At 46.5% G+C, this 22,932-nt stretch overlaps 1 protein-coding gene and 1 long non-coding RNA gene across 3 annotated transcripts in view; one reads left to right on the top strand and one right to left on the bottom strand.

The window, feature by feature from the left end:
• The window catches only part of DENND5B (DENN domain containing 5B), a 118,752-nt gene extending 106,907 nt beyond the window's left edge, over positions 1-11,845 (bottom strand). For both annotated transcript variants that reach the window (XM_076340660.1, XM_076340665.1), the window contains exon 1: positions 11,733-11,845. In XM_076340660.1, the coding sequence (XP_076196775.1) occupies positions 11,733-11,844 (112 nt within the window). In that variant the 5' untranslated portion in view covers position 11,845. The remainder of the gene's footprint in view (positions 1-11,732) is intronic.
• Positions 11,846-13,194: 1,349 nt separating this feature from the next.
• On the top strand, positions 13,195-17,428 carry LOC143155783 (uncharacterized). The gene is made up of 3 exons (XR_012994472.1): positions 13,195-13,250; positions 14,070-14,256; positions 16,698-17,428. It is a non-coding gene; the product is annotated as an uncharacterized LOC143155783 (long non-coding RNA).
• The last annotated feature ends 5,504 nt before the right edge of the window (positions 17,429-22,932 follow it).

The following is a 22,932-nucleotide window of genomic DNA, read 5'->3' as shown; positions in this document are numbered from 1 at the left end:
TTTCAATTTCACCTCTGACAAAATTAAATTGACCTATAGGCTCAGAAGTTGATAGATAAGGATACAGATTGTTTTGGGGGGTTGTTTTTTTGACTTTTTCTTTGTAAAAAAAGGAAACAGGTCTAGTGTGATCACATTATCAATCACACAAGCTGAGTTTTGAGTGTGATAACACTACACTATTAACAACACAGATGGTCTCCTGCTTAATGTCAGCTTCCCTTTTGAGCTATTCAGTGCACCACAAGCAATGCTGGGACACAGAAGTCACTACCATGAAGTGCTGACAAAATATTAACCAGTAACTGAAACCCAAGACAGATTTTGAATTGCAAATAGTTTTCAGATCTTTACCACTATCAAATATGGAAGTAAATGTCTTGGAAGTAAAATATCAAATTTTTACCAATATCAAATATCTTGGAGACTCCACTGCAATAGTTGCTCCGAGCAATTCATTCTGAGCTCTGGGACAGACCTAAATCTGAGCTTTTTCTCCCTGGCTCCTGGACAAATACCTCTTCCAGCGCTAGCACAGACCTGCAGGCGAGGAGCATGAATACATCCAGGCCCCAAGACAAGATGTTTTCTCATTCTTATTCCCGCCGAAAGCACAAGAGCTGAACTAATCGGGGCCCCGAGCCCCTGGGTCACAGCCAGGGCACCCGCACCGGGGACCTCAGCTCTTTCTCACCTGCTGACTGGGACAAAGCAGGGCTGAGGGGTCTGAGCTCATTAAGGCAGAGTTTTCATGGGAAGTTCAGCCCACATTAAGCTAGAGGGGTTTTTTTTGTTGTTGTTTTTTTAAACCGTGTGTTAGACTGAGCACTTTTCAACAGGGCTCTTTCTTTCCCTCCCGAACTCACCACCCTGCGGGCAGCTCCAAAAAGAAAGAAAACAAAGACACAGGCATAGAAACGATAGTAAGTTATTAACCAGAACTGCTATTGTGAAACTTAACATCTCCCATCACCATTCCCCTTTTGCTAAGTACGCCAGCAGACCACAGCTACAGCTGCCTCACCCTATGCAGATGTTCATATTTATACAGGAAAAATGATTACTTAATAGCATTCCTTACACCGGGATTCTTTAGCTCTTAGTCATTTCTCGATTTGAGAAAGAAACACTAGACTACACATCCCTGCTTGAATTAAGAGAGTCAAACAACATCTGCTATCACACTCGCTAAAGCCAGAAAGAGTCAAGATATCTGCAAATGCTAAGATAAACCTGTCTTGAATAGCATCATCTTGGGAAAAGGCTAAACACCTAATTCATCTGTGCTGACTAGCTGCTATCCTGATTTCCAGAGATAAATATTATCCCTTAATAGATTCATAACAACAGTCATTAGAGACAAAGGTTGACAACCCGAAAAGGGGTGCATTAGAGACACTGTAGTGCCATTCTTCCTGGCCTTGACTTTCTTTAAGTGCTTACAAGGCAAAACGTACAGCAGAATACACCCTTCAAAGCTCTGTGACAGCGCCTACATCCACCATCAGTAGTTTTACAAAGCACCTGGCAGTTTTTAAGCATCGAGAGTCATGACCAGCTATTTCATCTTCATCTGATTACACAAAAATTTTAGGGGTTTGGGTGTTTTTGGTGTCTTGTTGTTTTTGTTTGGGGTTTTTTTTGTTTGGTTTTGGTTTGGTTTTTTTTAATAAAGTGTGAGAATTCCACCCCAAATACTTGGTGCTGTGTATTTACAAATTGTTATACTGGAAGAATAAACAAAACGAGAAAGCACAACACCTACATTACAAGAAGTCCCATCCTAGAAACTGTGCAACAGCCCTTCCATCTCTCTCACACCAGCCAGCATCACAGCCGAGAGAAAGTCTATGTTAACAGAGCTGTTGTTTTGTTTTTAAGCATAAAATTGTTCTTAATTTTAAATTCATGTCAGAGTACTGCACAGCATAAAGCAAACAAGAATACCAAGTGGGAATACTGATGGAAAAATAGTATTGTGTGAATAACTAACTAATCAGCAAATCCTCCCCTCCCTCAGCAATGAAAAGCCAAAATATTTACTCAATTGTATACTGCATTCTTTGCTCGAATACTTCACAGTTTGAATTTAAAAATCTTTCCTTTTTCCAGAACATCTCATGGGAGGCCAGAGGGCCCACCAGAAGGTATTTACACCATCTGACCGGATTCATCTCAGCAGCAACCTGGAGAAAAAGCAGGAGAGGTACGCTCCTAAATCAGGGATTTGGACCCTCCAGATAGTCTCCAGGCCAGTGAGAACCTGGGCTCCAGAACCCGTCAGACATCTGAAGTTAGTGAAAGCAATACCTATTCGGACCGTGGCAGCATCCTCCTCTCCCAGCAGGCTCCAGCTACATCCCAAACGTCAGTCAGTCCAAAGCAGACTGCTTGGCCCATTTGATCAATATTTCATTGAGAAATTACCAGTTAAGTGAGCACTTGGTTTCATCATTTCATTACAAAGAGCTCATCCCTCTTGCCTTTCAGTCACAAGAGACTCGAAGCACCTCTTACACCTGGGCAGCCCCGTGTAAGGAGCATCCATGGTGACACTCGCTTTTTCCTTGTAACTATAGTTACTGCTAACACAGGTAACATTGCATTACATCGCATGCCATCACATGCCAATCAGTTTGTACGTGAAAATAGCTATGCATGGAAATGAGCATAGGTTTATAGAGATGCTAAGGGGAAAATGCAAATTTATACAAATAATTTCAGTCATCCATGAAAAGCAGCAGCCACTACACACCCATGACAGTTGAGATTTGCTTTTTATTTTTAATCCTGTCATTGTTTACACAGAATGGTGTTTCAGATTAAGCCCCCTTACCCTTCCACATGTCAGTCTTTAACATGACAAGAGAATACCAAGAAGGGGGCGGACAGAGGATTCTTCTAGCTTTCATGCTGTGCAACCTACCACTCACACAGCTTTGGAGCACGATTTGACTCCATTTGATGTAAAGCTTGTTTTTTAAAAAACATTGCTACTAGGTCCCAGAATTATTATTGCAATTTGATGAATAAAATGACGGTAAAGCAAAGCCAAGTTCGTGCTCCAAAGCAGTGGGGGAAGCTCACTCTCCAAGAGTGACATACTTAAACAATGCCTCTGAACACAAAACAAGAACTGCTGACATTTTTGTATTAAATTGTTCTCTCACTGGAGAACAACCTTGAAAAGTTTTCTTTGCAGATCCACCAAAACCAGACATCCCCCCCTCCCCCCCCCCCCGTATTATATTCTACTAAGAGTTAATTTTTGTACTATCACTTGAAGCAAGTCACCGAGATCTAGCAAAGTCCTTCAAGACTACTTACTCTACAGGGACTATATATTAGCAAGGGAATACTCTTTCCATTTCACCCTTTAAGCATCTGTTTGGATGTTTTGACGTTATTTTTCATGGATTGGGTTGGTAGGTGGAGGAAGGAGGAAGAAGCAAAACCCCACACCTTGAAGGAAAATGGCTTCGTGTTTCCAGCCAGGCACCTTCATCAAGCCTAGGACACCCTAATGAGAAAGCTCTCAGTTAAGATCTAATGATGAGACAGCTGAGTAAAACTATCTTTGACTCCAAGCAAGGAGCACAAATTGAGATGTTTGTATTTTCATACTGGTAATGTAACAGAAGCTTCTTCCAGCCATGCCAGTATCTGCCACCTCAGCAGTCTGTCACACATTAGTCATCTCCCCAGCAAGTGTCTTTTATTGTGATGACCCATCCCCATTTCTTCCCGAATTACTTTTGAGATTATCTATATGGCTAATGTGACCAAAATATCACAGTGAAGGCTACTGTTTCCTGACCAAATTTGTTTTTCCTCAATGTAACTTTTCCTACCATACATATTTTTTGCTACTTATTGGTCAAGAGGTAGATAATGAAAAAAAATTTTGTAGGTTATTTGCACTCACAAACTACATGAAAGTTCCTATATTTTGACCACTACAGTTGCTCTCCATACTCACACGATATGGCTGCACAAGCTACATGTAAACTTCTTCCCACTTATGTAAATGGTCCTACATGATCTCAAATAGCACCAGCCAAGCACCACAGCATTAACTGGATCAAAGTGCACACACTGTTTATTTTTTTTTCCCCCACTTCATTCACGTCTCTCATTGACTCCAACCCTCATTGCAGCAGATCAGCAACTGCAGCGGAGAGCAGCATGCCAGCCACGTATCCAGCGTCAGTCTACGCAGAGGCTTTCCAGGCTGTATGTTTGCCAGCATATTTCAGGGACGAGCTGGCATTAAGTACCACTTGATTAGTCCATGACAAGCAGGTGAAAGAAGGCAGGCAAGAAAGCCCTGACACCCTTGTCCTTCTGGCTTGCATGCACCTCAACCTCTCTCTCCTGAAGCAGCTCACTTTGGAGGTATTCCTACAGCGAGCTCCGCGCTGGCATAGGAATGCTGTGGGCACAGTGTCAGGGCGCTGGCACAGCTCCTGCAGCGCTGGTAAATCGCTCTGGCGAGGACAGAAAGGCTTCACGGGCAAACAGCTGAGCAGAGAAATCAATACTACAGTCACGCACTGCCTTGAGCAATTCTGACATTTTTACGGTTTCTGCTCTCCTGTTTTCAGAAGGGTGGGTATCACTTTCCCCCAGACGCCACCATCCTTCGGCGCCATGAGGACCACAGCGGACATCGACACAGGAGCCTCTCCGCTGGCAACAGGGACCTTCACCTTCAGTGTAGGCTCAAAAACACCATCTCTCCTCACGCTCCCTACCAATAGCCAGCGTGACGAGGCCTGATCCGGCACTAGCATGCTCTGCAGGACGTTTGCACATTTGCCTTTCCATGTTCTTCGCCCAAGGCAGGTCCTGGGCTCCGCCAGCCCTCAAGGCAGGCGGCTGCGGTCCCAGGGACCTCAGCTCTCCCCAGCCGCCGCACCGCTAAACTGTCGGGATGGGGCCAGCAGTGACTTCAAGCCCGATGCGCAGGAACAAGATTAGGGTTGGATTTAGGTCATTCTTATAAAGGACAGCAGCTCAGCCACTCTGCCTGCCAGCACTTTGATTACTACTGCTGTTTACCCTATGCAAAGGAAAAAGGCTACCTACTGCAATATTAACAGACCGGTTACTAGGATTTTCACTGAAAAAATCCCTCACGTACACAGTCACACTGTCATCTTCTGTGCTACTGCAACAGCCACCGGCAGTGAAACAGCCTATGAGACTGCAAGAGGGTTTAGTCTTTCTAAGTGGAAATTAAACCAGCAGCTTATCTGGCAAAAAAGTACAAGAAATTCTCTTTGGTTTAGCATTAGTGAGTCAGTGCTATTGATAGGAATAATGATATTTTTCCAACCCAATCAATACCTTATTTTCAAAGGAATACAGTATAAAAAACTTAGATGAAGGCAAATATATAACAGAATAGTCACACTGGGGTTGGGGGAGCATTTAAATCCAGTGTCTCTCTGGCATATATAGAGTATGAAAGCGCTATTACTAAAGCATAATAATATGTCACAGCCATTAGCAATTCCACAAATGGTCTGTTATCCAAGTAAGCAAGAGAGTTACTCCTTATTAAAGGTTATTGTAACTGGAGATGATACTTGTCAATAACATTGACAATTCTTTATAAAAAACACCGTTTCCTTTGGCTGCAGAAATCCTCCTACAGGAGCTAAGTCCTTAATGTATAATTCAGAAATCTGTTAAAAAAAAAAAAAATCTGTGTGGTGTTACAATGCAATTCTGGTTTTCCCCAGCAGCAGAAAAAACCAAAACATACATGTTTAAGAATAAACCATTATAGCAACTATCCATGCCACCACCTTTAAAGATGTAGAAGAGAGCAGAAACATTTCTATTTCAGCACTGAGTCGAGGTTGCACGGAAGCAGGGATTATCTCCATATTCCCTTGAACTAGAAACACAACACTTTACTTTTGCAGACTAAGATCAAATGATTTGTTTTCACATGAAAAAAATAAACCCAGCTTAGATTTTTATCAAACAGGTTTCCTAAATGTATACCTAGTGTTTCCTTGTTTATTATGACAAGTTACAAAAAACAACAGTTACTTCAATAAACCAGCTACTCCATCCAATCTCTCATCCATGAGATTTGCTTATTCCAGCCATAAATTCAGAAGATTTAGTGCTGCTTTTGAGCACCGCTTCTTAAGGGGGGCAGGATAAATGCTTGAGTCCTATCCCTCCCGCAAGCCCTATAACAATCAGAAATCCTAAGCAATCTACTACAACCGCTTCTGAGGAGCAAGTTAAGTTTTGTTAACTTGTACAGCACAAGCCACCTTCTCTACCCGTACCGCTCTTGTCCACATCCAGGTTACTTAACCTGGACAATCCCTCCAAAAATGCTTTGCGCAACTCTGGGCTGTACTTAAAAATGAAAAGCAAAACTCCTGTAGCCCGCTTTTCACTTGTGGCAACTGAGTAAGTCATGAACAGGAACCGCAACTGTTTAGATATTCCTTGGTCAAGGGAAATTTCTCAGTCTATTTCCAGCAAACTAGGAAAAAACCCAATTACTTATTTTCAGAAAAGCCATGTACACGAGAAGTTGTATCGCTGTAGTAATGCCACCAAATTTTCTGGCACTGCAGGGTGACCTGGCACAAAGGAAGCGTGATGGAGAACCGCGCTGGCTGTGGCGGAGAGACTCTGCAAGGCATGAGTGCTCAGGTGCCAAGCACACACAAGGACTAAAAAGTCTTAGCTTTCTAAAAATAAGAACCTACTAGAAAAGAAGCACAGTTAGCCACACTGCAACATGTCCTGTTTGGTCTTCAACATTATGAACTGAGGTAATGTTTCATCGATGGGGGAAATTAATTACCAATACCTGGACATTTATAGGGAAACAGCATGAGGTAGAAGCAGTGTTTATTTTCCCCAAGACACTCAAAGTTTCTGATGAGCACTCTCAGCTTTGCTGGTCATGAAGAAAAAAAATTGATCTTAAAAGTAGAATAATGAAGCTCTCTACAGCTTTAAAGTATACATTGAATCAGGACAGTAAGATAGTGAATCTTTATGCAGTGGCCAAACAGCAGCTAGAACATCTCCTCACTATAAGCATAGTCTTGAGGTAATATTTTAAGGTTTGTGTGGAAAAAAGCTATAAAACTTTTCATTTCACACAGCAAGAGGGCTACCACAGCTCCACCAATATTCACATTATGAGACGCAGAAGGCATCATCCAACATGGTCCTTCAGGCCCCAGTTCCCGTGCTGGCTTACTGCATCCTCTCTCCCTCCAAACCACTCTGGCAACAGCATCCTCCACGGAGCACAGACCAGTCCTTCCACTTGAGAACAAAACACCCATCCGTAATGCTCTCTCTACCTTTCTCCGGAGCACTAAATTACTTCCCCAATAAAAAGATATTTCATTTTCTTTTTAATTGAGTCAGAGGTATTCTGGATTTTTCTAAATTGTAGTTTGTGACACTCTAACAAGATACTACAAAATTTAATATGCTCTCAAAGCAAAATGTAAAAGCCACTACGGCCAGAAAAATCTCGTGCCTTGCATGCACACTTGCAAAGTTCATATAGTATGACAAAATATGTAACAGAAACAATTTAATGAACAATTAGGTCTTTTTGTTTAAGGTAATGTTAAATATTTACTATAAAGACTTAATTTAAGCACATGCAATTCCAAGGCTGATAGTCTCAAAACGGCTTTACCTGACAGAAGTAGGCATGAAGATGAAAGTGAACTGAAATGTATTTTCCATCAGCCCTGAACATGAGAAAAAAAGCTCACTTCATTCTATTTTAGTGGAGTTCAACAGGGCACAGAAACCAACACTGAAATTTTCATGCTTTTCAAGATATTTCACATCAAATACACCGCTTTGCTTTTCTGACCTCTCCAACTATGAAGTGCCAAGAAATCCTTAGATAGCTTCCTTTCCTCCCTCAAGTCCCTAGAAAGATTTTTTTTCTTCCATCCTTGACTGAGAGCTTTGTGATAGCGCAACCAGTGTTTTGACAGCATTATAATCCATATGCTACTTTCCCGTATGCCTGGATACACTACCAAGTGGAGCAACAGGTAAACAGCTTTTTACTTTTCAAAATTAGTTCACTTAAAAAACCAAAATGAGTCCATTTGAAAAGCCAGCTGTGGAGCAATTTCCCATAAAAGTTAGGAAAATCTGTACCAGAAAATAGCATATGTGCAAAAGAAAAAGAAAGCAAAATGCAACATTTACATGGTGGAAAATTCCCATCTACCAAATTTACTTAAAGCACTGAGCACCCACAGGAACAAGAACTATAAAGCAAGTCACTCTTCCCTAAAAGCACGTCAAGATTTTATACAACTTTAAAAAATTGATTTTATTTCATTTTGTGAACAGACAACCCTACAATAAGAATTAAAAAGGTAGCTAGCTCCTCGCCCTGCCTCCGAGACCATCATCAAAACATTTCAATTCGTGCCTGATGCATTAGATTAGGTTTTTTGTTGTGTTGGTTTTTTTTGTTGTTTTGGGGGGGTTTTGTTTGGTGGGTTTTTTGTTTGGGGTTGTTTTTTTTTTTTACTGCAGGGTGTTTGTGCAGTAAGAGATTTTGGGCTTAAATCATCAGGCAAGGAAAGCCTTCACACGGGGGTGGGTCCCAGGCTGTCCCCAGGGAAGGCAGGGTGCAGGTCGGGGAGCTCCAGATGATGCCGGAGCCGACTCACCCGGCAGCTCCTTAGCACGCCAAGTGCCTCGGTGAGGTGTCTGTGCTGATCACCTGCGAGTCCGTCTGGAAGCTGAAAAATCCCTCGAGGATTTTGTAACTTCTGCTCCGTTCAGAGGAGAGGCCCTGGGGCCTCCCGGGCGGCAGAGGAGCTCCTCTCGCCTCCTCGTGCTCCTCTCGTGCTCCTCTGCTCAGACCTAGCGCAGCTCCATTCAGTCAGACCTCGCTTGAGCGAGGCGCTTTGTGTATGCTAGCTGCCAAGCGACTCACAAGTTTGGAGATAAGCAGGTTCTTAATGACTTTTTTGCTAAACTGGGGATGATCTGTGTGGCGGCTTAAGTCACAGCAACTTTTCATTGACGCTGTAACTTACCTCAACAACCTCTTTAAGCACAAGGCTAGCAAGATGGACACCTATCACAGCTATGTAATTCAATACTGAAAGAACAGGATCATTTCTTTCTACAAAATGTTTTAAGAGCATTTTAAGAAAGAAACAGCCTTCATTTGTGGGTTTCCTCTGATACAATAGACTTTCTGTTCCTTCAACTCTGTTCCTTCTCCCCACCTATTACAGTAATGAATTCAATCCCAGTAGCTCGGTTTTTGAAACCTGTAACGCAGACTTCTAGATGGGAGCTCAGCAGTGCCTGCCTACAGTGGCATTAATACTCCCCAGGCTTTAACAGAAAGTTACACAAAGTCTGGGTGCTCCTCAGGGAAGGCACAGCCCTGTGCCTTTCTCAGCCACATCAAAAACCAGAGTTAATTCTTCCATGGCTGCATTATATTTGTGGCTCACAGCACTCCCTGTTCCTCCCTAACATTTCCAACTGCTGAGCTCCCAGCTGATAGCAGAAAGCTCTTGTCACGAGTCCCTAAAAATATAACATCGCTCAGTGGCAATATTAAGTCCCATCATATTTCTGTTACTCCACTTCTTCCTCTATCATATCCCAACCCTCCTAGGTATTAAGAATGCCTCTCAAATTGGCATTACCAAAAATTTTTGTATGCTCAAACCATACTGCTGGACCTCGCCTAGTTTAAACCAGTTACAAAGACATTTCGACTTGTTATTTCCTATTGGGGGGGGGGGGGGGGGAGGAGAAAATAAAAAAGAAGTCCCACTTGCTTTAAAAACAACTACTTGTGGTAATTTCTCTTTGAAATTATTCACGGCTGCATTATATTTTATAAATGGGCATATCCTAAATGTGCCAAAAAGTCTTTCTTTTACTGACAAATGTTTCATAGTGAAAAGAGCAAGACTTTCTTTAGCTTTGAAATCTGATTAGTGTTGCTGGAACAGTTCAGCTAAACCTACTGAATGGCCATAAAAGTTGAGCCCTGTAGCCAAGCCACTACACTGCACAAATCCACCGCGCTCAGCCTGTCCTTGGGCAGCGCTCCCCAAGAACACGCCTGCGCATCTCACTGTGAAACGGAGCAGAAATCAGCAAAAGACAAGTTTGAAAGTCTGGGTACTCCTCAGGGAAGGCACAGCCCGCCAGCCAACACTGCTTTAGAAGTGGTTTCTTTTCAGATAGAAGAGTTAGAGAGGACTCAAAGTTTAAGTAGCTGAAAACCCAGTAGGTCATGTTATGCAAATCAAACCCTGTACGCCATCAGCTGGGAAATGGCTCACGAGCCAGGAGTTTTCTACTAAAAGCAACAAAACTGAAAACATACAATTGCGGTCACTAGTACATGTGAAAAAGCAAACAGAGGTTAAAGCACATTTGGCTAATGCTTCAACTTTGAGATCCTAGGACTACCTCCAGCGTGTGCTCACTGCGAAGGGAAAAGATGTAGGTACACCGCGTTAAGATAAAGCACCTTGGAACGTCAGGTGCGTGTATCCACCCCTTTTACAGGTGACAAAAATATGAACTTCAACCAGGGTACGTCGATCAGTGATGTAGATCATCAAGCCTTTCTCTTACACAACCAGAAGGTGCCATACTTCCTGATGCAATAGCAGCGGAGACCTCGCCAGGATCCCATCACCAGGCAGAGGTGCCCACCGTGACAGCTACGGCTGCCTTCAACTTCAGTCACATACAGCTCATTTGCCTGCAGTGCGAACGCATAGGAACGCTCAAATTTATGCACTTAAGGGCTTTCCAACTCATAACTCAGTAAGGAAATGTTTAGCTTCCATGCAACTAAGCCCATTATTAAGCTTATAGTCGACCTAATTTCATGTGTAAAACCTGACTTAAACAGTTCCTTTTATTTAAACACAAGTGACATTTAGGAAGGAATACTGCCTTATCCCAACATAATCAGCTCAAATCCAGTCATGAACCCTCCAAAAATACATATTTTAGAAAATACATTAGATCCCATCGTAATAATTTTGTTCTTTGATTCTGTAACATTTTTGGGGGTGGAGGGGGAAGGAAGGATGCAGGAAGACTATTTCTGAATAGACATAAGATGTGAATAAAGCAACATAATTAAAGATGCGATTCCATTAATTTATTCAGTTCTTCCCAGATTCTCCCCCCTCCCTTCCAGCACAAACAGGGAAGAAAATGTATCTGCCCCCAGAGAAAGCTCGGTCATTCGGCTCCCTTCAATTCCGTAACCCTCCGTACCCTTCTCCCGTCAGCTGCACCCCGCTGGCCGCGGCCGAGCCGCTGCACCCACCCGCCGAGGGCGGGCGAGGGCTGCCTTTCCCCCTCCACCATTAGGGACCAGGGCCAACGGCGGGCCGGCGGAGCCCGGCCTGCGAGGGAGGGCGCATCCCGGCGGCCGACAGACAAACGCCCCCCGCCGCCAGGCGGGAGCTGCCCTTCGGGGGATGCTCCACCAGCTCTCCGGCGGATGCTTTATCCTTCGAAGTTGCTCCCTCCCTGCGGTTTCCGCCGGCTCGGCGACCCCCACCTCCCTTCGCCCCCTCCTCGGGGGGAGCAGACATTTTGAAGCAGCGGATCCCCAAAGCCCGCCGGGCCGCGGCGAGCCGCAGCGGTGCGGATGCGGGCGAGGCCTCCGCGCCGCGCCCGGCCCCGGCGGCGCCGCTCACCTGCCAGCTCGTCGGGCTCCAGCCCGCTCTCCGCGTCGATGCCGCACAGCACGAAGTAGTGGGCGAAGCGGCAGGGCGCCGCGCCGGGCCCGGGGGCGCCGCTCCCGCTCATCCCGCCGGCGGCGGCTCCCTGCGGCAGCGCGGCTCTGCGCGGCGGCGGGGGCGCGCCCGCGGGCCGGTCACGGCGCGCCGCCCCCCATCCCCGGCGGTGGCGCGCAGGCCGCGGCGGGCGGGCACCGAGCGGCGGCTCCGACGGGCGGGCGGGCGAGCGAGCGAGCGAGCGAGCGAGCGAGCGAGCGAGCGAGCGAGCGGCCCCGCTGTCAGCTGAGCGGGGCGGGGGGAGCGGGGCGGGCGGCGCCGCGCTGCCGGCCCGCCCCCGCGGGGCATTTAAACCCTGGGCGGCCGCGGCGGCGCCTCCCCCCGCTCCGCTCCGCTCCGGGGCCTTAGCGGGACATTTCTGGCCCTTATCGGCGTTTCGGGTGTGAGGGGCGCGGGAGAGCCCCGGGCGGCCTTGCGCCTTTTCTTTGCCACGCGGTTTTGCCACAATAGGTGATTAAAGCTTCCTCACCCCATCATCACCCCCAAGGCGTGGGTAGGGGAGGTTGGCTTTTATTTAAGTTAAAAAAAAAAAAGGGGATGTCGCCACTGGGCGGCTAGGAGGGAGCGCCCGAAGCGCCACAGCCAGAACGGGCCGAGCATCAGCCAGCGGCCGGGCTGCGCTGAGCGTTTTCTGCGGGAATCCTCCTGGGGGAACCGGCTTTTTCTTTTCCCGGCCCGAAGGTCGAAACGACGACGACGACAACAGCAACAGCAAACCGCCCCCCCCCCCCCCCCCCCAGCGAGGGTCTGCTGACAGAGGGGGAGGGGGGCTGACGGATGGCTTTTGTGTGGTCTCCATCCCCGCCCCGTGATTGATGTTAATCGTTCCACGTTAACTTCTAGGACTGAGAACTGTTTCTTTGCTACACGCACTCTGTTTCAAAGCAAAATCTAGAATGTTTCTTCATTCCCGTTTTTTTTAAGATTTAATAACCATTTTGCCGCGTCCGGGAAGAAAAGAGTATTATTTTATCCCCGTTTCTAAAAACCCTCCCGTTATTATTACCCGGTGCCAAAGTACTGGCAGATCCGTTCGGGAGGGGCACCTACTTTTAAAGGGACAGAGATGATTCTTTTGAAGTTTTGAGATCTTCTCCTCCAAACTGATGAGATCCCTGCTTATGTCAGATAATTCTGCCATCTGTATATTTTAAGAAGGTTGTCTGCAGAATTCAATATGCATTTTCGTCCTTCTGTGTTTATCTGTTTACTAGTCTTGGTCCGTGCAGTGTTAATAATTACAGTCTTATCCGTTGCCTACTGTGGACTCTTATGACCTCTTTCAGTTATCTCTCAGCAGTGTGAGCCACATTTTTTCTTTCTATGATTTACGTTTGTCCTTATTCAGCAAGCGCCTTTTGATAAGGAAATGCCTGCAAGGAACTTGATGTCTCATCCAGCATGGGTCATTTTATGGAGGTATGTGGAATAACTGTTCCTTCCTACCTGGAGGCAACCTAGATCAGCATCTCTCTCTCTTCTTCCCTTTGAATTAAGAAGTTTTATGCCCTTTTAATTCTCAGCTTCCTGTAGTGCTCTACTGAAAGCAGACAAGAGCTAAACCAATTTCCTCACTTCCCAATATCCCCAGTATCCAGGAGAAAAGAAGATGAGTCCTCTTATCACGATCGCTGATTCTGGTGGTTGCAGCACTCAGTATAACAAGCTGAACCTTGCTAGATCCACGCAGGAATTTGCCAGGAGACCAGTTATTTTCTCGACTTTGCACTGAGAGCTAGGTTATTTTATTTAGTTTGGTTTGTTTATTAACTTGTATGTATTTGCTTATTCAGCTCTAGGTCAGATGATAAGAGTTAAGTCAGCCTCTGACTCTCATTCAAAACTAATTGCTCATACTGTGGAGAAGGACCATCTCGTTCTCTTATTGTAGGCTTCTCTTTTGGAGGCCCGATGGCATGGGTGTCTCCAGGCAGTCCAAGATAGAGGCTTCACCAGCCTTTCTAAAGGATGTATGAGTTAGGACTGCTTCTAAGCTTAACCCAAAATTTAACTCAACGGTCCTGACCTTTTGCCCTTGGGCAGCAGGTGGTTCTAGATTGCTTTGGTTTAGCTGTCTTCTGTACAGGACAGTATTTTTTGCTTGAATAAAGTTCAGTGCACAGACACTTCAGTCTCAATAAAATCAGTAATACATATAGCATTAAACAAGGGGATAAAGCACAACACATGAGATTGCAGGTATAAAATCTAATAAACTCACTCCTCTTCCTGCAACAGCTGCGAGGTTGAGCTCCTGCTCCTGTACGTACAGCTCCCACAGACGCTCTTGTTGGAGTTTCATGGGGGCAGTGAATTCGTCTTCTAAGACGGCTGATCTTCTGGGCACAAATGTCATCCCAACGAGGCCACTCAGCTCCTTTGCAGTGCCAGCAGACTTGGCTGTGCCAAGTGTGTCTGGGCTCTGGTAAGTCATGTTATGTCCCTGGGCCTGGATTTTTCTCATCTAAATGCCTCCATCTAAGTTGTTCCAGTCTTTCCCTCCAAGCTGGTCTAGCTTTAGACACTGCATGCTGCCTTTGGGTAGCTCTTTTTCACACTCATGTTTTTTCCCCTCCATCCTGGCTCTCATCCCAAGGATTCAGTAACTTTTAGGAGATTTTAACAGTGAAAGTAGCTCACTGGACAACAATATCAATTATAATAAAAAATATTTCATTATTTTTTCATAATATGAACAAATATTTCAGAGCTCAACTGCAGGATTTTAGTTGCATCAAGACCCTTTTCTACCTGCCCAGTGGCAATACTTTCCTCCACTCCAGGAGGTGGACTGGATACCCATTTACAGCTAATTTTTCATTTGTCTTCTTTCACTCTTCAGCTACATTTATATCAGCACAAAATGGATAGGAACACAACCAAGTCCGCTGTAAGCCGCTCCCTTCTTCTATCCGGGTATAAACAACTGCTCCCAGGAAAAGGCGGCAGAGGCCTTTGCCTTTGGCTGGAGCAAGCCTGCGCAGCAGAGCAGAGCCAGCTGAGTTGCGCTGGCTTGCAGCACCCAGGAGCACTTTGTGCCCACCTGTCGCGGTTTAACCTCAGTCAGTCGGCAACTGAGCACCACACAGCCGCTCGCTCACTGCCCCCCCAGCCTCCGGTGGGATGGGGGAGAGAATTGGAAGAGCACAAGTGAGAAAAACTCATGGGTTGAGATAAAAACAGTTTAATAATTGAAATATAATAATAATAATAATAATAATAATAATAATATACAAAGCAAGTGATGCACGATGCAATTGCTCACCACCCACCGACAGATGCCCAGCCAGTCCCCGAGCAGCGGACCCCCCTGGCCAACTTTCCCCCAGTTTATGTACTGAGCATGATGCCACATGGTATGGAATGTCCCTTTGGCCAGTTTGGGTCAGCTGTCCTGGCTGTGCCCCCTCCCAGCTTCTTGTGCACCTCCAGCCTTCTCAGTCGGTAGAGCATGGGAAGCTGAAAAGTCCTTGGCTAGTGTAAGCACTGCTTAGCAACAACTAAAACATCAGTGTGTTATCAACATTGTTCTCATCCTAAATCCAAAACACAGCACTGTACCAGCTACTAGGAAGGAAATTAACTCTATCCCTGCCAAAACCAGGACACCACCCCATGCTCTGTTGTGCCATGAAGTCTTCCCACATCAGGTATGTGAGCAAAGTGCAGTGGCACTTCTCTGTATCACATGCCACCGCCTGATGCACGCTACCTTATGATGTACAGCACAGGAAAGCACCGAGGTTTCACTCAATGTCCATAATTGCCTTTTCTCCATACTGAGATTTTTTGCACTACTCTTTTCCAGAATCTAGGCATTTTGGTTGTCTTTTCACCGTCCAAACCCACCCTGCACTGGTCACCAGTGCCTCTCTAGAGGGGCTGCCCTGCTTTAGAGACAGACCAAACACTTCTGCTCTACTTGCAACATCGATTGCTTAAATTTCAGTGGTCACAGGCAGGTCCACAAAGGGGCTGTGGAGCTTCTTGCGAGAGTGAGAAGATAATGAAGATGAGGCCCCAAAGCATCATGAACTGCTACACATACTCACTAATCAGCCAGATGCCATGGAAAAGCATTTGTACAGCCTGGGAAGAAGCAGCGACTGATAGGATTGTGCCGTGAGGCACATCTGGGATGATCAGAGGTAACTGGGTGGGATTACGAGTATTTTTTCCTTTCACCAACAAAGGGTGTTAAAGCCCCACAAGGGGCATGGATGGGCTGGATGTCCTCTATTCACATCATATTAACAATAATCCTGGGGAGATAAGGCTTGTCTCTGGCACAGCAGAGCACAGAGCAGTGTCAGAGCACTAGGAGCTTCTTATGTGTTCCTCCAAGGAACAGGGATAAGGTAGGATTGAGAATTTCAGACTGGGACGAGGACAAAAAACTTACTGGCATAGACCAGATCTGCCTGGGACCTTTCGCTTTGATCTGCTCTCCCGTGGCAGCAGCTTTGTCCCATCACCAGCTGGATTGCCAGTGTTGCAACACAGCAAGGGAAGGTTTTTGGCTTGGCGGATTTGTTCTTCTTCCTTAGGTACTTGTGTCTTCAGTTGCAGTGAATATTTCTCTCAATATCGAGTTGGTTCAGCTTTCCCTCTCCTTAACCCCTCAGCGAGTCTTTGGTTCTCGGAACCTGTTAGTTTAAACTGGGTCAAATGCTAACAAGCGTGTCAGCCCCCCTGCCCTTAGGATCTGCCATAAAAGATCAGACTACAGGCCTGTCAAGCTCTTTGTCCTACTTCTGCAAGGAGCCAATGCCTGATGCTTCAGAGAGGTGGAAAAAGCCTGCTATTTAAAGGTTACGTCCCTTCTCCTTGCTGTGACACTCTTGTTCCACTTTTTATTTTCTTCAGTGTTCCTCAATGAATTGGAAATCATGCTGCTGGTGATGGATTGCTCAGCTCCTTCACACAAGTCTACAGTTCCCTATAGAAGATCTTTCACCAGCTGCCAAGCCACATTGATTTTCCACTGAAAGCCTCTCCTGTTTTGCTCTGATATCTATGTGGTCATGAGATCCTGTAGCGTGGAAGAGAGGGAAAACAACTAAGATGCAATACGAATGTAATGCTCAGAAGAACAGTTTTCTACTTATGGCTGACTTTCAGGTGAGCAGTTCACAGTGCTGTGAGCTACCTCATGAGAAGCTAAGTGTGAATAGTCAGCTGGAAGAAACGGGATAAGGATGGACTGTAAGACCGAAATTGAAGTCATTCTGGCACAAAGCGGAGAAGAGCATATAGCAGAAGTGGGAAGAAAAACAACAACAGCAGAAGATTTTATAGCAAGGTTCATAAAGAAAGCAATTTTTATTCTCTGAGCTTACGCAAGAAGACTACTTAAAGCATTGGAAAGGTATTGGCTGCCTTAGGGTTTTAAACCAAATAAACCAGATCACTAGCCATAAGACATAAAGCAAAGAACATTTCCTCCAGTGCAATTCATCGTTGCTTAGAAAGCAGATACTGTAGGCACATATTCTAATATTAAATCAAATTATAATACCATTAAAGCAAATAGCTCATCTTCTATACTGGCCTCATATCTATAAAGATTAAGCTTGAATAAAAGCACATGGCTTTCCTCTGTCACATTGTGTAATTATTATTCATACAGCAGAATTATAGATAACAAGGTAAAAGATGACTACTTCCTGCATCTCTGCCATAGGATCGCTGAAACTTCTGTGATTTAAAATTTAAAGGTTTAAAATCTCTAATCCCCTATCGTAGCTCATTGCATTTTATTCATTTTATGTACATCCATCATCCGCATGCCCTTGCATTGCAAACAGATATAGACACATTCCACTCTTATCTGCTTTCAGAGAGGATCCTTGGGGGGGAGGTTTCATGAGGCAACTGAAATGATTTAATAGCCAATTGTACCTTCTTCCCCCTCCCCCACTCCCAGGGCCTATGTTCCTGCTGCTTCCTTCACAAAAAAATCTGTGACCTTGTCTGCTTCCTTGGTGAGCGCATCCAGTTCGCCATCAGAAAACTTATCCTACAACACGGGCAAGGATGGAAATATGCTGCCTGTCTTCATTCGCGTGGTCGTCGTGCTGCAAGCCAGACTTCACAGCATGCAGCTCAGCCCTCTGCTGAGGAGGCACCTCCTCTGCAGGGCTGGCCTCATCTCCCGTGCTTCAAACCTCCCCTCCCAGCCTGAATCAGCCTTCTCAGGGGTTCAGATCTCGTAGGGGAAGTGGCAATGACACCCCAGGCAGATAGGGCACACGGACTTTGAACGCCGCCTCAGAAACGACTCCCAGGCAAGTCCAGCAGTTGCCATGCCCGGTTTCCAGAGGTTTGTGTCCTTCGCCACCCTGCCCTTTCCTCTCCACGTGTTCAGTGGCACAGAATGGTAAAAATCTGTGGTGACTCCTGCCATTTCATTCCACTTCTGTCTTTGATTTTATGCTGAGCTTGTGAGATGCAGCTCCTCCTGCTGAGCAACCGATTAGGTGGGCTTTCCTTCCCCCCTCCATGAAGTCAGGAGTAGGATCGTATGCAACCATTACCTTTTGTATGATTCAGTGCCAAGACCCAGAGGTCAAAGACCGTATTTTGCTCAGAGTGAGGTACGCCTTCTGCTCTTTGCCTGTAGAAGACGCACAGACTGTTCCAGCCACTACTGAGATAAAACCTAATCAGCAAAGTACGCTGCTTGGATAAATCACTAGCATGTCATGCACTAATGGAGGTGTTGTGCTGGAAGCATCAAGCTAAAGCACCCACACAGAGATTTCCATCCATCTCTGACAGCATCACGCACTCGCTGCATGACTTTGGCCAAATCGCTCACAGCCTGACTTGCAGAAGCACCAGCCTCCTGGAAATCAGGTCAGTGCAATCCCTGTGCTTCAACTGCCCCCAGGAAAAGAAAGAAAACGCCGCTTCTCCTCTGCCCGAACATCTGTCAGGCACAAAGCTGTATTGTTCCCAAAGCCGGCCCCACTGGCATCGCACCGGGAGGCAGATGCACCTCTGTGTGGGCAGCAGCCCTGATGCCAAGTCCTTCAAGCCCACGTGTCCCAACGCCACCGTCTGCTGACAGATGCCTTTCACACCAGTCCTGAGACGAGGTGGGTATTCGGTGTGGACAGCAAAGCTGTGTTCTTCATTTTGAAATAATTTTTGCTCCCTGCTGAGGGTTTTTGTTTCCCTGTCTCTAAACTCTGATTCCTCTGTTTTCAGTGCTCCAGGATCCTGGTACCTTACAATCTGTCCACTCGGGAAAGACCCAAGGAGGTAAAGGAGTCTTGCAACATAATATACCTGCCCACATAAAGCATCAGGAAAGGGCTGTGGCCTTTTTTTTTAAAACACTAGAGCTTCATAGGTACATATTGTGGCAAGGAAAGGCAGAAGGAGATCCTGGCAAGCTGCTTGGACCGCACGCCCACAGCAATATTGTCTGCGGTGGCAGGGGTTCCGGCACAGCTGTGCCAGTGGTCTGTGCTCCCAGATAGCTGATCTCTGGCACTGGGAAAGCCTCCACAGGAGATGCACTCAAGCTGTCACATATACCTGAGTAATGGCGTTGTGTTCAAAGCCTAGTCACAAATACTGTTTTCCTTTATCTTGGTTTCCAAAAATCAGGCCAGTCCCGTGTCTGCCGATACCAGTGGGAGCATGAACCAACCCTACGTTTTCATGTGCTCTGGACAAAATCTGTCCATGAACAGCAGGTAAGATTTTTGTCAAAATGCCTTTGGCCTCTGTACAAATGTAATTAGAGACTGATTTCAACTTCCCTGATTTCAATTTCCCAACTTCCCTTTGAAGCCTTGTTCAGTAAGAAGTGCCAGACACCCCGCATCTACATTACAATGCATCCTAGCACACTTGAAAGCCCAAGGGCGTGCTAAAGAAATCCAAATCCACCGAATCCATAGCCAATATACAACCTGAGAGCAGGGACAGATTAAAAGTATTTCCTGCGATGAATATGCATTGTGAATTGTTTTGTCATTTAGCAAGGACTGCTGCTTTGCTGCGTGCTCTGTTATAATACGTGTTCACATCATTGCAGCTATGTTATGTTATGAATCTAAAAGCAGTTCTTGCTAATCAAAGCACGCAAGGGTCTGCTTCAATATCCCTGGTAGTGTTTTTAGCAGAAGTCTAAACATTTATGTCCATAGGTTCAGCCATATCTCTCTGCCACTTGTTCTTCATGCCTGATAACAGCACATTGCCTTGAAGTACCTGCTGCTTAGGAGACTTACTACTGATGACAGCTAGATCGTAGCTTTTCTGCGTTGGCTTACTGCTCTCCTGCTTTAACTTAGAAATACTGGAAATCAGCTCTGAGCTGACATCGAACAGAAAGACAGAGATCAAAGTGATTCGCTTCTCCTTGAGTATCGTGTTTCTTGGTGACTTCCTTGCAAACAAATAGCCACAACTTACTGAAGCCCGGATTCGTGCTGGGCAATTCCAGCAGTTCCAGTCAGGCACATCCTTTGGGGCTTGGAGCATTTGACACTGTCTGATGTGTCAAAGGGCTAGCTCAGCACCTCCCTCCAGGCGGAAATGCTTGGGCTGCTACTGAGCAATCCCAGTAAACAGTATTTCCCAGGCTAAATCAGAGCCATTGCCTTCCTGGCGCTCAGCACTACCGGGCAGGGGTGAAGGCAAGAAAGCAGCAATGGTTTTTGGTGCCAGGCATTGTCAGTGTGTCCAACTGCTCTGACTCTCACAGCAGCCCATGGGTGGGGGCCAGAATCAGGCCCAGTGAGGGGAACCAGGCTGGGAACACGGCCCCAGGATGGCCGTGGGGTGGGGAGGGGGATGGCTTGGTGGGGCCCATGGATGGGCAAAGCAGGACTGCGGGGAGTTGGAGAGGGGCCCTGCTGCAGTGTCATGGGGGCAGGGACTGGCAGCCCCAGGGGCTGAAATGGGCCATGGGCAGGGTGGGGGGAGCCCCGGGGCAGGGAGGAGCAGGGCCATCAAGGCCCATCAGTGCCCTCAGGACCCTGACACCCAGCACGTACAGCTGAGGTGTGCTGATTGCAGTTGTGGAAGTGCTTAGTTTCTTGTTTGGAAGATGGCAGAGCTTGTCTGCTCTGTTATCCTTGGGACATTTATTCAGACTGAGGATTAGCCTGCCTCCAGATGCTCCTGCCCTGGTTCCCCCAGAGCCGGTTCATGGTGCCGCAGCCAAAAAGCTGTGCTGCACGGTCACAGCGATGCTGCTGCTTCCACTCAGAGCTGGATGCAGCTGCTTGATGAAGCCTGACGCCTCGACTGACAAAACCAAAGATGCGAGATCACACAGGGTGGGGTTGGGGGGCTCTTGGGTTGCCTTCACTATTAGGAGCCCTGGGGTTGCGACAAGGAGGCATCCAAGCAGCTCCACATACAACCTGCCCAGCCCTGTGGGTAACAGGTCCGACTGGAAGCAAGCCCACTCCCAAGAAGCCATTCGGGTGTTGCTGCATCGTGTCCTCTGCTGCGGTGAAGGAAGTTGCGGTGTATTGCCAATGCACCAAGCTTGGAGAAGCTTGAAATGCACAAAGACATTATATATGGGCTAATGTCAGCTTAAGTTCTGTAAGCAAACCCCATGGATCTGGTCATGGGTGTATTTGAAACCTATTGATACAAAAGTGACAGAGTTGCCTGTATCCTAAAGAAGAGGTGTGCCAAACACCCCTTTGGAGGGTATGCTGCATAAGCATGGATGGGAAAGCCAGTGGAACAAACACTTTGTAGGATACCACTGAAAATTGGTAAGAGGTCCAAAGACCAAGTCCTCTTCCAGCCCCTTGTGACCTTCCCATGCCTCCATGTGCTTAAATTGTAGCTATTCTGTCCTTGGTCACATTGAACTTAAGCTCCAGCTTGTTCATCATGTGAGGGAGCTGGCTGGTGTTGCAGGGGAGCTGTGTTTCCATTCCTCTGGGCATCCTTGCAGTGGTATCACTTGTTTTCCATGTCCTCTGGATACCAGTGCAAAATAGCGAAGAACAGGGGTCCTGACATAGCATGACTCTGACTCACAACTAAGTTGCTTGAGGACCCTGAAACCCTCCCAAGATACAATAGCAAACATCAGCCAGAAGAGGAGGCATATTGTATCAGGTCCCTGGCAAACAGCTTCCTCCAGGAGCTCTAGAGAGTAAACACCACCTGTCTGTCTTGCGTCTGTCTCAGATCTCCATCATTTCCTCTGTCCCCAGGGCCCTGGAAGAGTCCAAATGTTTGGCAGACTACCATGTGGAAGGCGAAAGGAAGAGTTCAGCTGGTGCCAGGCTCTGAGCACCAGCGGGAAACTAGGAAATTTGAATTACAAAATCAACCGGCTGCTGTGAACTGATGCAGCTCCTTGAAAACTTGATTCGCTAACCTTATCCCTGGCACCAATGGCTGTTAGCATGATCCTTAAAAATCAGATGGCCAAATGTACTACGGCTTCAGGCTTTATTTCTGGAGCAAGCTGGAGCAATTGCTCTGCCTGGAGAAAAGAGAAGTAATTAGTCATAGGTTTAAACACAGTAGTGAATCCAGCCTACCTGGCAACAGAGAGAGCTAAGCCTGGGAAGCATCACTAGCATTAGGGCCCCAACCTGTGGTCGTGGTCTCATGCTCAACTACATGTTGGCTTAGCTCTGTTGTTTGACATTGTTTCTGCCTGTCTGGGAAAACCTAAGGTCTAATAAATATACTGAAGTCATGAGACTTGCGTATCACCCTTGGCACGTCACATGTGGAGGGGATGTGGGACAAAGCCGTGTGGGGAAGGCAGACAAGATGGATTTTCCTGCGGCAGGAGGCCAGGAGGGATGAGGACATGGAAAATGTCTTCATTTCATTCAGGAAAATTTAGGCAGCTACAGATTTTCTGGAGAGGCTTCATAGTATATAAACAGCCTGTTTCCCTGGCTGCCCATTTTCACTCAGCTTCCATTGCCTTCCTCTCTCAGGGCTTTGCAGAGAAACACAGAAAAAAAGATACCAACACAAAACGACAAGAAGAAACCCCAAATAAATGCTGTGACACGAGGCACAGCCATAGCTCACCTCTATTTGCAGTCCCTCCTTCTTCCCCCTGCAGCTGTGTCCCACCTTGGGCTGGCTC

Source organism: Aptenodytes patagonicus, chromosome 1, assembly GCF_965638725.1.
Source record: "Aptenodytes patagonicus chromosome 1, bAptPat1.pri.cur, whole genome shotgun sequence".
NCBI classification, from domain to species: domain Eukaryota; kingdom Metazoa; phylum Chordata; class Aves; order Sphenisciformes; family Spheniscidae; genus Aptenodytes; species Aptenodytes patagonicus.
Note: the sequence above shows the minus strand (reverse complement) of the source record. Positions and strands in the feature narration are given on the sequence as shown.